The sequence below is a fragment of the Caretta caretta genome, chromosome 10 (assembly GCF_965140235.1).
Source record: "Caretta caretta isolate rCarCar2 chromosome 10, rCarCar1.hap1, whole genome shotgun sequence".
Lineage (NCBI taxonomy): Eukaryota > Metazoa > Chordata > Testudines > Cheloniidae > Caretta > Caretta caretta.
This window is the reverse complement of record NC_134215.1, coordinates 161,416-175,834: the sequence shown is the minus strand read 5'-3', so window position 1 is coordinate 175,834 and position 14,419 is coordinate 161,416. Positions and strand designations below refer to the sequence as shown.

At 43.0% G+C, this 14,419-nt stretch overlaps 1 protein-coding gene and 2 long non-coding RNA genes across 4 annotated transcripts in view; 2 read left to right on the top strand and 1 right to left on the bottom strand.

Moving 5' to 3' along the window:
• Positions 1–485: 485 nt before the first annotated feature.
• Positions 486–5,826, bottom strand: LOC125644261 (uncharacterized). Its single transcript, XR_012670402.1, has 2 exons — positions 5,687–5,826; positions 486–788 (listed from the first exon to the last, which is right to left on the bottom strand). It is a non-coding gene; the product is annotated as an uncharacterized LOC125644261 (long non-coding RNA).
• Positions 5,827–6,066: 240 nt separating this feature from the next.
• The window catches only part of UNKL (unk like zinc finger), a 150,218-nt gene continuing 141,865 nt past the window's right edge, over positions 6,067–14,419 (top strand). For both annotated transcript variants that reach the window (XM_075133340.1, XM_048867910.2), the window contains exons 1-2: positions 6,067–6,186; positions 8,411–8,620. In XM_075133340.1, the coding sequence (XP_074989441.1) occupies positions 6,107–6,186; positions 8,411–8,620 (290 nt within the window). In that variant the 5' untranslated portion in view covers positions 6,067–6,106. The remainder of the gene's footprint in view (positions 6,187–8,410; positions 8,621–14,419) is intronic.
• On the top strand, positions 9,094–12,582 carry LOC142073513 (uncharacterized). The gene is made up of 2 exons (XR_012670403.1): positions 9,094–9,174; positions 11,064–12,582. It is a non-coding gene; the product is annotated as an uncharacterized LOC142073513 (long non-coding RNA).

The following is a 14,419-nucleotide window of genomic DNA, read 5'->3' as shown; positions in this document are numbered from 1 at the left end:
AACTAGTGTCAGCCACATCTCACATGACAGTTTTCTGCTCAAGACTATTTAATCAAAGTACACATTTGCATGAACCAGATTTCCATCATTATTTGTATATACAAGCCAGAAAACACCCCATAACCTATTCTCTATCTAAATGGGCACCCTTAATATAATTTTAAAGATATATGGAATATATGTAAGTTTTTATACCCAGCTAACCATGGCAGCATTTGAGTGCTTTGGAGTAGTGCATTAAGCAATGTGACTGCACATCTGTGATAGGCTGTTTGTTCTCACATCCTCTCCTCTGATGGAAAAGCATGTTTTATTATAAACGCAGAGAACTCCCTAAAAACACACACCTAGCCCTGGCGCTACTCTCAAACCATGTTCCAAGATACATGCTTATCTCACTCCCAGTCTCCGTAAACCTGGGTAAAAAGATAAGCTTGTCAGCATGCCTTGAGAATAAATAAGCTTGCTCTGTTTGAAACCCAATGGAAGGAGGCAAGAGAGATATTTTAATCGGATCCAGACTTTCATGTCAGGTTGTATACAAACAGCACTGTGAAGCCATCAGACTGCAAGCCTCACTTTGGTTTGTGCTGAACGTACAGCTGGAATCAACTGTGGCAATACTGGACCAGCAGTTCTGTCCAATGAGCTCTTCATCAAGGAACATGCAAAGAAACCCCCATACTGGGTAGCATGCTCAGGAAACGCATAAGGAGCCTTCAAGGATTACGCAGAGACCTTGGTGCTTTTGGAAACATCTTATCTTAGTCTATGCCAATTCTGCCCAGCTGTAGAGAGACCAGAGAAAGAAGGTAGTATCAGTGACACACATTTACCAGAAACCCTTATGCAATGAGTAAATTCATCACTACTACAATATAAACAAACACATTAATGGGGTAAAAGCCTGAGAGGAAAAAATACTTAGCTCCTTCCATACTCAATTCAGTAAGACCTTATAGGTAGAACAAGGTTTGCATGTGTTGCCAAAGTGTAAAAAGGAGATCACCAATAGGCTAACAGCTATCACTTAGAATCATAGAATATAAGGGTTGGAAGGGACCCCAGAAGGTCATCTAGTCCAACCCCCTGCTCGAAGCAGGACCAATTCCCAGTTAAATCATCCCAGCCAGGGCTTTGTCAAGCCTGACCTTAAAAACCTCTAAGGAAGGAGATTCTACCACCTCCCTAGGTAACGCATTCCAGTGTTTCACCACCCTCTTAGTGAAAAAGTTTTTCCTAATATCCAACCTAAACCTCCCCCACTGCAGCTTGAGACCATTACTCCTCGTTCTGTCATCTGCTACCATTGAGAACAGTCTAGAGCCATCCTCTTTGGAACCCCCTTTCAGGTAGTTGAAAGCAGCTATCAAATCCCCCCTCATTCTTCTCTTCTGCAGGCTAAACAATCCCAACTCCCTCAGCCTCTCCTCATAACTTGGGATGGATAACAGGAATGTGCCTGGCGTTTGATTCCCAATGCCCATTTGTCAGCAGTGTCCATTCCAGATTCTATGGCAGGTTACTATATAGCCCGATACCATCTCTGGTTTTTCACAGGACCCAAGCTAGAGCCTCTCCACTCCCCCTGCCGCCAGTGTCCACCCTCCTGAGGTTAAAGCACAGGGTAGCCTAGCTCACCCTAGAGAAGCTAATGAGGAGTCAGCAAACCAGCTGAAGAATGGGGGCGGGGTGCAGCAGGATCGTTTCCATGGATCTTAAATAAATGAAAATTAGGAGCCTAAATAGCTCTGGGTTCCGGGCATTGGGTACACTGCGCCTCTAAGGCCCCCGGGAAGGGCGCGGAAAGCCCCCCGCAGCTCGGAGCACGAGCCTCCTGCCCCTCCGCCCCACTGCGGACGGCTCACCCCATCTCCAGTAAGTGTTATCGCCTCTGCCCCGGCGGCGTATCTGCCCCTCCAACCGTGGCTCGCGCACCCTCTGCCCGCTCCGAGGCCCCTGCACACACGGCCCGTGGCCGTCCCGACCCCCCCGCCAGCAGCGTGGACCTTCCGAGTGACGTAGCCAACGGAGGAGAGCGGCTTCAGAAGATATTACGGAGCATGCTCGGACACGCGCGCATGCTCAGTCGTCGCTAATTCCGACACTTCACCGGAAGGCGCCACGGCGTAGGGAGGTTTGGGGGTCTTGCGTTAGTCTCTCGGCCGACGCGCCAGTTCCGCTCTGTAGACCGGAAGTGTGTCACACTGCGCCGGACGTGACGCGTGGTGGTGGAACGGGATGAGCCGCGCGGTCCTGTGGCGCTGGCGGTGAGCGGTGGCGCGGGCTTGCTCCGTGTGGGGCTTTCCTGGGGCGGGGGTCGGATCCCGCCCGTGGAGGAGACGGGCCTGTGACTCGCTTTACGTCGCGTTTCTCCTTCCTTTTCTCCTTCCAGGCCGCTCCCGCTCTCTGGTCCCTTCTGTCCAGTGCGACGTCTCAGTCGGCAACCGGGGCCCGAGGATGTAGCGGAGTCTGAGAGCTCTAGGCCCATCCCCTTCTCCACCAGCAAAGCCAGCCCGCGGGTCTGGTCTGTGGACAGGTCCATGGGAAGTGACTATCGAAGACCCTGGGTGAAAGTGCTGCCGGTCAGCTTGCTAGGGATAGGGCTGCTGCTCTGGTGCGTTTTTAGGGAGGAGGCAGAAGTCGACGAGCAACTGGGAGCCGTTTTCCATGAGCAGGTGCCAGGCTTGTTAGATGAGACCCCAGAAAACAAAATGCTGCCACCATCCCAACAGGAAAAATGCTCACCTGCGGGAGGGTAGCTGTGATAGCAGGCCCCCTAGGAAACGGCTTGTATTCCAGGTGATCTGATGCTGCATTGACTTGCCCGGAAACTCTTGTTTTCCCCACACATCACCGTCTTTATTCTGCAAGCCTGATTCCTCGCCATCAGTGGTAATTCTTGGTAATCCTCATATAACTCATGGCAACAGAGATAATCAAGTGGACTCTTAAGTTGTGCATAGGTGCAATTAGAAGGTTGAATATGTGAACACGGCTGTACTGATACTGTCCATTTTGGACAACCTGTCCCCCATCATCTGACTTTTAAGATTTTGAATGTATTACAATATCAAAGTTAGGATACAAAAACATTAAGCCAAAGGTGACAATGACACTTGGATAACAAATTACTTTGTAAAGCATGGTGAAGATATCTATATATGTATATGCATTATTACGATCAAGCTGAATGTTAACTTCATATTCTGTACTCTACTACTGTGTTAGGTCATGTGGAAGTGACTTCCATACAACTCTTTTAATGCACTGTCAGTAAGAGTTTAATAAATCTGTTTTCTACACTACAGAACTAAACATAGCTCTATGGTTGAGATGGACTTTCTCTGTCATCAGTAGAAAAGATCCTTTTGCAGTAGATGTAACTGAACAGTTCATTCATGAAGGCAAAAAAACAATCCTCTTAATTGTGAAGAGCAAACCAGTATCTGGGTAAATCTTAATTGCAAAATTAATCCTAACTTTTCAGGTTTTAAAATCATACATCCTACTTACTACTGGCTTTTAGAAAACTTTTCCTAGCAAGAGAAGGAGTTGAAGCCATCTATTTCTACAGAATTTAAGTTTTCATTTAAAAAACAAAAATTAATCTTCTAGCTTTTAAGATTGCAAAAACTGTCTTCCAGCTGTGACTCACATGCATAATGGATGCAAAACTGTTTTCCTGATCCTGCAGCCCAACTACTCTAGTGTGTCTGCTTCTGCTCACAGTTTTACTAAACAGAAAAGTAAACTTCATAGCTACTATTTAAAATGCCTGTAGTTGCAGGGAAACTGGTAGGAATCATGTTGGGCTAATGTTGTTACAGCTTGGTAAAGCTGTAAGCAACAACCAAAGTTATGTTTTCTGTGGAATCTTGCTGTTGCCCCCTCCCTAATCTGTCATAATCTCTCATGGCTAGAAGGTGTCTGGTAAATTTCTCAAGTCCAGTTTTTTGAATCCTAATTAAATTGGTTTAACAGTTATAACAAAGACTGATAGCAATGAAACAAATGAGGTATTTAAGGGAATGTCCTGAAGGAGGTGACAGGGTGGTCATGAACTTCACTGCCTTTAGAATCAAATGCAAAATTCATTTAGTCTTCCTCAAAATTCCCTTATTTTTCTCCACCTATCACCCCTTCTTATGTGTGTGGTTTTTAAAAAAGTCCAGTGCTGACTGGACTGAAGAACAAACTAAATCTTTGCAAAAAAAAAAAAGGAGTACTTGTGGCACCTTAGAGACTAACCAATTTATTTGAGCATGAAGTGAGCTGTAGCTCACGAAAGCTCATGCTCAAATAAATGTGGCACCTTAGAGACTAACCAATTTATTTGAGCATGAGCTTTCGTGAGCTACAGCTCACTTCATGCTCAAATAAATTGGTTAGTCTCTAAGGTGCCACAAGTACTCCTTTTCTTTTTGCAAAGACAGACTAACACGGCTGTTACTCTGAAAACTAAATCTTATATACATACCTCTTTAATTTCATGATGGGTGGTAGATAAGACCCTATAAAGTTTGAGTATAACCCAGCAGCTGTATGTGTTTTTTTGTTTAAACCACTTCTCAGTGTCATAGAATTATTTACCTTTCCAAGTGGTGACTCTTAAATTTTACACATATACTGTGATATACAGTATGTGGGAAGCTAGCGCTGAAGTTACAAACATCTGAAGATGTGGTACACTTGTGCATAGTAGAAAAGTGCAGTGCTATTTAAAAGAATCTTAAAACATACTCTTAATGTGTTTAGCTGTGTAGTAAAATACCTAAGCCACTGAGCTCCTTTAAATATAAATTAACTACGAACTGGTGTTGGTACCTCCCATATAACTTACAAGAATAACTACAAGCCTAGGAGATTATTTCTACATCTTTCTCTGCCTTGCCTTAATCTTGTATATTATCAGAGTGCTTTACAAGACCTCCTGAAATATTATTTCTGTTTTATAGGTGATAAAACTGAGGCTTAGAGCTGTGACATTTATGAGTTTGGGAATCAGAAGTAGAATCTTGGTCCCTTAGTACTTGGTTTATGCCTCATTCACTAGACCAGTGGCTTCCTGGGCAGACAAACTTATTCTCAAATAGTAAAATTGGGTTAATACTGCAGAATGAGATGAGCCTTCTTGCTAAATGGTTAGCAAGTGGTGGATTTATGGGTATCCTCAGTTGAAGCCTTGAGGCAGTCTGTGGGAAAGAAGTCTTACAACTGACAGATGGACTGAGTATTTGACCCTGTCTGTGACTGTAGTTATAGGATCAGCATTAGGGATGAGGTTATGGGCCAGGGGGAGGAACTTAGTACTGCAGCAGCATCCAGGAGGAGAATATTTAACCTGTACCGTCTTCAAAGAGTAACAGTATTATAATAAGATTACAACAGAACCACCATTAAAGGTTAAAACTCTGAAATACATACAGAAAAGCATATTTCAGGGTATCGCTGTCAAAGAAGATCACATTTAAAAACAAAATGCTTCCCCCGTCCACCTCTTCTTTTGCCAACATCTAGGAAAGGCACGTGACTCTTTCAGTCCCTAGGCAGGGGCCAGGGAGCAAAGCCGGCAGCAGTAGGGCGGATCTAAGGTGTTGTGAGTAATGTATGGAGACGGTTTTGGAAGGCCTCATTTCAAGCAGCGTGCCGTTACAGTGAAGGGAGTTTCATTTCTGTGCCTTACCTGAGTCTGCTGCTCGGTCATCCCAGTGAGCGAGGAACCCTTGAGGCGTAGGCGGTAGTGATTGCTTGAGCGGCATCGCGGCGCGGCTAGGTGTGGCCCCGGCCCCCTGCAATCTCAGGCACACAAACCCTCTTTTTTTCCAGCGTCCCAGAGGTTTCCAAGCTGCAGAGTTAACGCAGCCCTGGGCCGCGGCCCCCCTGCGCTGTGAACAGTTTAGCGGCGGGGGAGGCATGAGTTGAGTAGCTCCCGCAATAGCTGTCGGCCGTGGGATCAGCTCCTCCCGTCCCCGACTCCCCCGCACGCCCGGGTGGGGTTTATCCCCCGGCCCAGCGGGGGACGAGGGTGGCTTCGCGCCGGGCGGGGCGGCGGGAGGTGGCCCTGGCCTGGCCGGCGCCTGCGCTGTGGCTACCGCGGAGGAAGATGCCGTCGGTTTCGAAAGCGGCTTCTCGAGGTGGCGGCTCCGGTGGGTCCCCGCAGACCGAGCAGCCGACGCACTATACGTAGGTATCAGGCCCTGGAGCCACCCTTCCCGCCCTCGCCCTGGCCCAGCGCCGGGCGGCGTCCTAGGCCCTCCGGTGACGGGCTTGCTTTCGCACCCAGCCTGGGTCCAGCGGCCTCTTGCTTCGGCAGCGGGTCTCGGGCGGCGGCCGGGAAGGGGCTGTGAGAGCCTGCTGCTCTCCGGCGCCGGAACCCGGCCCGAGAGCCCCTAACTCGCCCGGCGGCCCCGGAACCCGGCCCGAGAGCCCCTAACTCGCCCGCCGGCCTCGCCGTCCCCGAAACAGTGCCCGGGTGCCCCTAACCCACCGTACAGCCCTCTAATGTTCCTGAAACACCGCCCTACAGGCCTCCCCACCCTCCAAGTCGCCCCCAGCACCCCCAATGCTTCCACAGCCCCTAACAGCTCCTAATCCTCCTTAAACCGCTCCCCTGGCCTCCTATCATCCCCTAAATAAACACCACCATGCACCCAAGACACTCATAACCCTTGAGACACCCTTAAAGACTTCATAACCATCTCTTCGTTCCTCGACAGTCTTATACCCCCAGTAACCTAAACTACCCCTAAACAAACATAAGAAACATAGTCTGTGACTGTATCCCAGAAGCTCCTAGATAACCCTGACACCCCCCATAAACATCCCCAAAGCACATCCCCAATAACTGAATTACCCCCAGCCTCTAGATTACTGGGGATTTCCGAGGTAAACAGTGAAATAACTGCAAGTAACTTCATACAACCTGCCAAAAGCATCACATAACCCCCAGATGTCAATAGTTTGTGCAGTAACAATCTCCAATAACCAAGATCCTCCAAACTTCCAGTACCTTCCCTAAAAAGAAAAGGAGGACTAGTGGCACCTTAGAGACTAACCAATTTATTTGAGCATAAGCTTTCGTAAGCTACAGCTCACTTCATTGGGTACCTTCCCTAGTAACTTTTGTGTTCTTTTCCATCATCCCTGCTCTTTCTTGTCCCTGGGATAAACTCCCTCTTCTTCATTTCCTGCATTGTTCCTGTTCACTTCTACCCACCTTCCGTCTCCTACACGGGCATCCTGTAGACTACTGTACCAGTGTGAAGGGAATTGCAATCCGCCCCCCATCTCTCATGTTAGTGTTCCCAGGATAGGCTTCTATGCAATGTGAGTCTGTGGTGTGGAGTTATTGGAGTTAAGAGGCATTTCTAATACAAAACAAAATGTGGTTATTTGAAAAAGCAGCTCTAGTGGGATTATCTAATAGGAGGGAGTCTGAATTCATGTTCAAGTAACTTGTTTTGAAGTGCTTGGAACTGCTGTATGATTGTCACTTAGGGAAATCTAATTTGTAAATCCTGTAGATATGATTTTTGACTGTAGTATTTGATATAAATTAGGGCTGTCGATTAATCACGGTTAACTCACACGATTAACTCAAAAATTTAATAGTGTTTAACAATGCAATTAATCATGATTAATTTTTTTAAACAATAGAATACCAATTGAAATGTATTAAATATTTTGGATGTTTTTCTACAGAATATATTGTATTCTGTGTTGTAATTGAAATCAAAGTGTATATTATTCTTGATTACAAATATTTGCACTGTGAAAGATAAACAAAAGAAATAGTATTTTTCAATTCATCTCATACAAGTACTGTAGTGCAATCTGTGTTGTGAAAGTGAAACTTACAAATGAAGATTTTTTTTGTTACATAACTGCACTCAAAAACAAAACAATGTAAAACTTCAGAGCCTACAAGTCCACTCAGTCCTACTTCTTATTCAGCCAATCACTAAGACAAACCAGTTTGTTTAGGATTAGGATTCGGCCCTCTTCTTATTTACAATGTCAACAGAAAGTGAGAACTGGCATTTGCTTGGCACTTTTGTCACTAGCATTGCAAGGTATTTAAATAAATGGTATTCTATTATTTTTTAACAGTGCAATTAATTTTTTTAACCGCTTGACAGCCCTAATATAAACATTATTATTTAAGTTGTGCAACATAGTATACAGCAATTACATTGTGAACTTCAGTAGTAATGCATTTTTAATTAAAAATGGTCACATTTAATTTGTAGCTAAACAGTAAAATGTATGTAGAGAATATAATTTTACACAGGATAAAATTGTACACTCTCTCATGGGCTGCGCATGTCGAATTATCAAGTTCCTTGTTAATCCTGTAATAAATGTACCTCCAATAAGATGAACTTGTAACACAGTTTAATTTTTTTAGGTATCTAAAGGAATTTAGGACAGAGCAGTGCCCCCTATTCTTGCAGCACAAGTGTACCCAGCACAGACCATTTACCTGTTTTCATTGGCATTTCCTAAATCAACGTCGTCGTAGACCCATTCGAAGGCGTGATGGGACTTTTAACTACAGTCCAGATGTTTATTGTACAAAATATGATGAGACCACAGGAATCTGTCCAGATGGAGATGAGTAAGTTCTTTTTTTTTTTTTTCCCCCCAGTCAATTTGACATTTGCAATATTATCAGTGACTTTATGTACAGAGATGTACTTTTGGTTAGAGAATTGATATCTGGTAAAACTTGCTGGAGTTAGTTTTGAGAGATTTCCTCTAACTTTTATTTGCTCAAATATATTTGTTAGTTTCTAAGGTGCCACAAGTACTCCTCGTTCTTTTTCCTCTAACTTTAAGTAATTTCTCAGATTTTTGGTGAGCACAGAATCATAGAATTATAGGTTTAGAAAGGGCTGCAAAGCCCTTGCCAAGGTGTGGGATTTTGTTGTTTCTAAATCATCCAAGACAGAGGACTATCCAACCTCCTTTTGAAAGCCTCCAATGAAGGAGTTTCCACAACCTCCCTAGGCAGTCTGTTTCATTATCCTACTGTTCTTACAGTTAGGAAGTTTTTTCCCCAAGATTTAATCTAAATCTGCTATGTTGTAGTTTGAACCGATTGCCCGTCGTCCTGCCCTCCATGATGCAAGAGATCAACTTTTCTCCATTTTTTTTATGGCATCCTTTCAGGTATTTGAAGACTGCTATCATGTCCCCACTTAATCTCCTCTTTTTCAAACTAAACATACCCAGTTCCTTCAGCCTTTGGTCATATAGCTTGCATTCCATCCCTTTGATAATCTTTGTCACTCGCCTCTGGATCCTTTCCAGTTTCTCTACATTCTTTCTATACATTGGTGACCTAAGCTGGACACAGTACTTCAGCTGAGGCCTAATCAGCACTGAGTAGAGCGGTATTATCATCTGCCATGACTTGCATGCTATGCCTTTGTTAATGCAACCTAACGTATTTGCTTTTTTTGCAACAGCATTGCATTGCTGATGCATGTTGAGGTTGTGATCCACCACAACTCCCAGATCCTTCACAGCAGTGCTGCTGCCAAGCCAGTTATTCCCCATTCTGTATTTGTGCATTCGATTTTTCTTCCTTAAGTGTAGCACCTTACATTTGTCTTTGCTAAATTTCATTTTGTTGTCTACAGCCCAGTTCTCCAGTTTATCAAGAATCCTCTGAATTTTAGATCTATCCTCCAAAGTGTTGGCAACCCTCCCCTCCCAGCTTTGTGTCATCTTCAAATTTGATCAATATACTCTCTATTTCTACATCTGGGTCATTAATAAAGATGTTCAACAACACCGGACCCAGAACAGATCTATGTGGAACTCCACTTGAGACCTCCTGCCAATCTGCCATAATTCCATTAATAGTTACTCTTTGTTTGTGGTTGTTTAACTATTTATGTATCCACTTAGTTCCATCAAGCCTGTATTTCCGCAGCTTACTTATGAGACTGTCATGTGGGACTGTGTCAGAAGTGTTGCTGAAGTCCAGGTATATTATGTCCACTGCATTCCCCACATCCACCAAACCAGTTACCTTGTCAAGAAGGAAATTAAGCTGGTTTGACATGAGTTGTTCTTAGTAAATCCATGTGGGCTGCTACTGATTAGCCCTTCATCCTCCAGGTATTTGCAAATTGAATGTTTTATCCATTGCTCTGGTAACTTCCCAGGTATCAAAGTCAGGCTGATTGGTCTGCAGTTCCCCGGCTCCTCCTTTTTCCCTTTTTTTAAAGAGGGGCATTACGTTAGCCCAGTGGTCCCCAACCTTTCTGTGGGAATAGCACATTCCTATTCCCACAAGACTGTGGTGGGCACCAAACACCCTGCTGCCGAAATGCCTCCAAGAAGCAGCAGTTGAAAGAAGTGTCGCTGCCAAAATGCCGCCGAGAAACGGCAACACTTCTTGGCGGCATTTCGGCCAGCGGTTCTCCAGCGGCCGCACTTGGCGGCGGCATTTCGGCTGCGCGGTGTCCTGCGGGCACACACAACTGCCCCAGTGGGTGCCATTGCACCCACGGGCACCGCGTTGGGGACCCCTGCGTTAGCCCTTCTCCTGTCTTCCAGGACCTCTCCTGTCATTCATGAGTTAGCAAATACTATTATCAGTGGCACTGAGATTTCTTCAGCTAATTCTTTCAGTACCTTGGGGTGAATAGCATCAGGCCCCACTGGTTTGAATTCATTCAATTTAGTCAGAAGATCTCTGACATGTTCTTTATTTATCCCGATCTGTATCCCTTTCCCTTTATTGTCTGTGGTAACTTGGCTAGATGTCCGGTCACATGTTTTTTGTGAGAAGATTGAATCAAAGTAGGCATTGAGCAGCTCTGCCTTCCTATCATCTTCCATTACCAGCTCACCTTCTTCATTGAGCAGTGAACTCACACTGCCCTTGATCTTTCTTTTTTCTGATATATTTGAAGACCCCTTTCTTGTTGTCTCTAACATTCCTTGCCAGCTGTAACTCTTTGCCTTGGCTTTCCTGATTTTTGTCACTAAATGCTCATGCTATTCCCATATCTTCTTCCTTGGTGACATGTCCCTCCTATTTCTAGGGTGACCAGATGACAAGAACAAAATATTGGGACCCATCGGGGGACAGCCACAGGCGCGCGCGCGCTCTCTCTCTCTCTCTGGGACAAATGGCGTACATCGGTATGCGGGACAAACAACTAAATATTGGGACAGTCCCGATTTATTGGGACGTCTGGTCACCCTACCTATTTCCTGCATGGTTCCCTTTTGGTTTTTAGATAGCTAAAAAGCTCCTCCTGCAGTCACATTGGCCTCCTGTGGCTCTTCTTATCTTCCGTCTGCATTGGAATAGTTTGATGCTGAGCCTCTAGTATTACATCTTTTAGGAACTGTCAGCCCTCTTCAACTCCTTTTCTACCTAATTAGTCTCTCCATGGGACCTTGCATGTTATTTCTTTGAGTGGATGAAATCCGCCTTTCTGAAGCCCATTGTCCTTGTTTTGCTATTCTCATGTCCTCCTTTTCATAGGATCTCGAATTCTATCAGATCATGATCACTTCCTCCCAAGTTCCTGACCATCTTCGCATTCGCAACTAATTCATCTGTGTTGGTCAAAACCAGATCCAAAATGGATGACCCCTACTTGTTTCCTCAGTCCCCTACACGAGCTAAGAATTTGCAGGACATATTATGTTTTGTTGTAATGGTCTTCCAACAGATATCAGGGAAGTTAAAATCCCCCATTAATCCTAGCACATGTGTGTTAGCTAATCTTGTTACCTGCTTGTAGAATGACTCACCCACTTCCTCTTCCTCATTTGGTGGTCTATAATAGACCCACATCATAACATCACTACTGTTCTTTTATAATTATGCTCTTTTATAAATATGTTCTGTTTAGGGCCACCTAGTGCAGACTTCTGCAGTTTTGCAGTGTCCCACTTGGGGTACAGGAATCCGTGCTAGCAAATCCTAATGAAGGATTAAGACCTAAAGACTGTATTTGTGTAATGATTATTTTAAAGCACATCTGATATGTAAGAAGTTGCTTTTCTGTTCATGTTAGTTCAGTTACTTTTCTGGCTGTAGTTAGCCATAAAATTTATGTACTGTAAATATTATAGGTGTGTTTTCAATGCAGCAGGTAATATCTTTCCCTCCTGTGTTGCAAAGTTTAGGAATATGAATTAGTTTTGAGATGTAAACTGTATAAGGAACATGCTTATAATTATTAAAGTTTCTGTTAGAAATAACAGGAATAGTAGTTCTGGATGGTGATGGCTTTTTTCTGGGATCTAATTCTTGGTAAAATAATGTCTGTGGAGATTTATGTATCGAAGTTTCTAAATTATATATACATTCATTAATGAGTTTTAATTTTGTAAAGTTTGGTTGTCTGTTTGCAGTGTTTGGTGTGATGATTTCTGCCAATAATATGTTCACACTATTTTAGATTTGTAACTATTTGGTCATTTCAGTGTGTGCTTTTTCTCATTTTTAACTGGTTCTTGATTTTCCTTTGCCTAAAAGTAAGTTTTATATTCAGTTGAAGGGATGTATCAATCAGTCCATAATAAAAACTTCATTTACTTATCTAATGAATTGTTAGTCATCACTTATATCTATTAAAATGTACTATTACATGCATTACACTACTGTCAAGAGGTTCCAGTCAAGATTATGGCCCTGTGGTGCTATACAGACCCATACTGCAGTCTAGGGGCTGATCCTGCAAATTAATTTGCATTTAAGTTACTCACATACTTGTGTTTTCAGGATTAGCCCCATATTATGGCAAGATGTAATAGATGAATGCAGAGGATGGGCAAAGGAGAACAAGAGTAATAATGACTGGAACATGTAGTTATATATACCTTATATGCAACAATTAGCAGGTCTTGAATCAAAATAAACTTGAAATGGCAGTTGACTTTCAGTGGGATTTGTGTGCCTAACTTCAATGGCCTCTTCAGAAAATTCCAGCCATTATCAGTAACTCCTGCTGTCCACCTGCCAAGATATTATCACTGAGTGGTTTACTGTAAGTGTCATGTTAGAAATGGATCTTGAGGAGGGTTTTGAAGGACTGTATAGTGGCTTTTTCGATCTGTTTAGGGAGAACATTTCATATGTGAAGGAGTATAAAAAAAAATGAAGGTTTTTGGGAGAAATGGACAACTAGTGTATATTGAAAATAAGGTCAAAGTATCTGCTGTCATTGATGTAATTTGTAAAATCCTACATGGTTTGTGTTTCATTTTATGTTATATTTATGAAAATATGCTGTTCATTTTAAAAAAAATGTTATGTGCACAGTATAATCTCTGATTTGATTTAAAAAAACAGCTTTTGATATTGCTGTGTCCCGTTTTGATATGCAGTGATCTAATTTAATGATATATGAAGTAGTCTAAGTAGTGCTTGTGTTTGAATAGTTTCAGTAAACATAGAAAAAGTTTTCTCGCAGTTTAAAAAAAAATTGAACAATCAGGATGTAACATTGCATAGTTTAAGCAAACCTTGTACTTGTATATCTTTTAATCCATGTCCTTCACTTCCTGGTGTCAGTTTTATTTTCACTGATCAAGTTGGTCAGATAGTCAGATCCTGTTGATGTGTGTATGAGTAGTCTTAAAATTAGATGCATGTTTACAATCAGATTTAAGTATTTAAAGATTTAAGAGCATCACTGACTTTACTGGGGCCCCACAAGAGTCCATCTGCAAGATCTGATTACAGGACTGTGTCCTAAGGGCATTTAATTGTCAGCTCTTTGGGCCAGAGTCACAAATCCTATATATATTGGCTCTGCATGTTGGATTGTAAACAATTTGGGCATGGTCATATGTTCTGTGTGTTTCCTGTGAAACGCCTACATCATTTATGATGTTATTAAATACAAAGTTAGGTAATTACTGCAAGAGATTTTGACTAACTTCTTTAATAATAGTAACTTACAGTAGAAGTTGTTAATTGGCTATCGGAAGATCCACGAGAAGCAAATTAACTTTTGCGTATCTAAATGATTATACCCAATATAAATTGTGATACAATAAGTGGTATAAAATTTTTACATATTTATATATGTTGTAATCCTGTTGTGATTGCTGTCACAGCTGTAATTACCATGCGATGTTGTGAAGACAAAAAGTATATCTGGCTTCAAAAAAGGATTTTTATAAGTTCATGGAGGATAGGTCCGTCAATGGCTATGAGCCCAACCGCATGTTCTGGGTTTCCCTAAACTTCCAACTGCCATAAGCTGGGACTGGATGACAGGTTGGATCACTCAAAATTGCCCTGTTCTACTCATCCCTCTGAAGCATCTGGCACTGGGTGCTGTCGGAGACAGGATACTGAGATAGTTGGACCATTGGTCTGAAATGGTATGGCCGTTCTTATGTTATAAGGTTGAATTTTCTGAGTTTTTTAAGT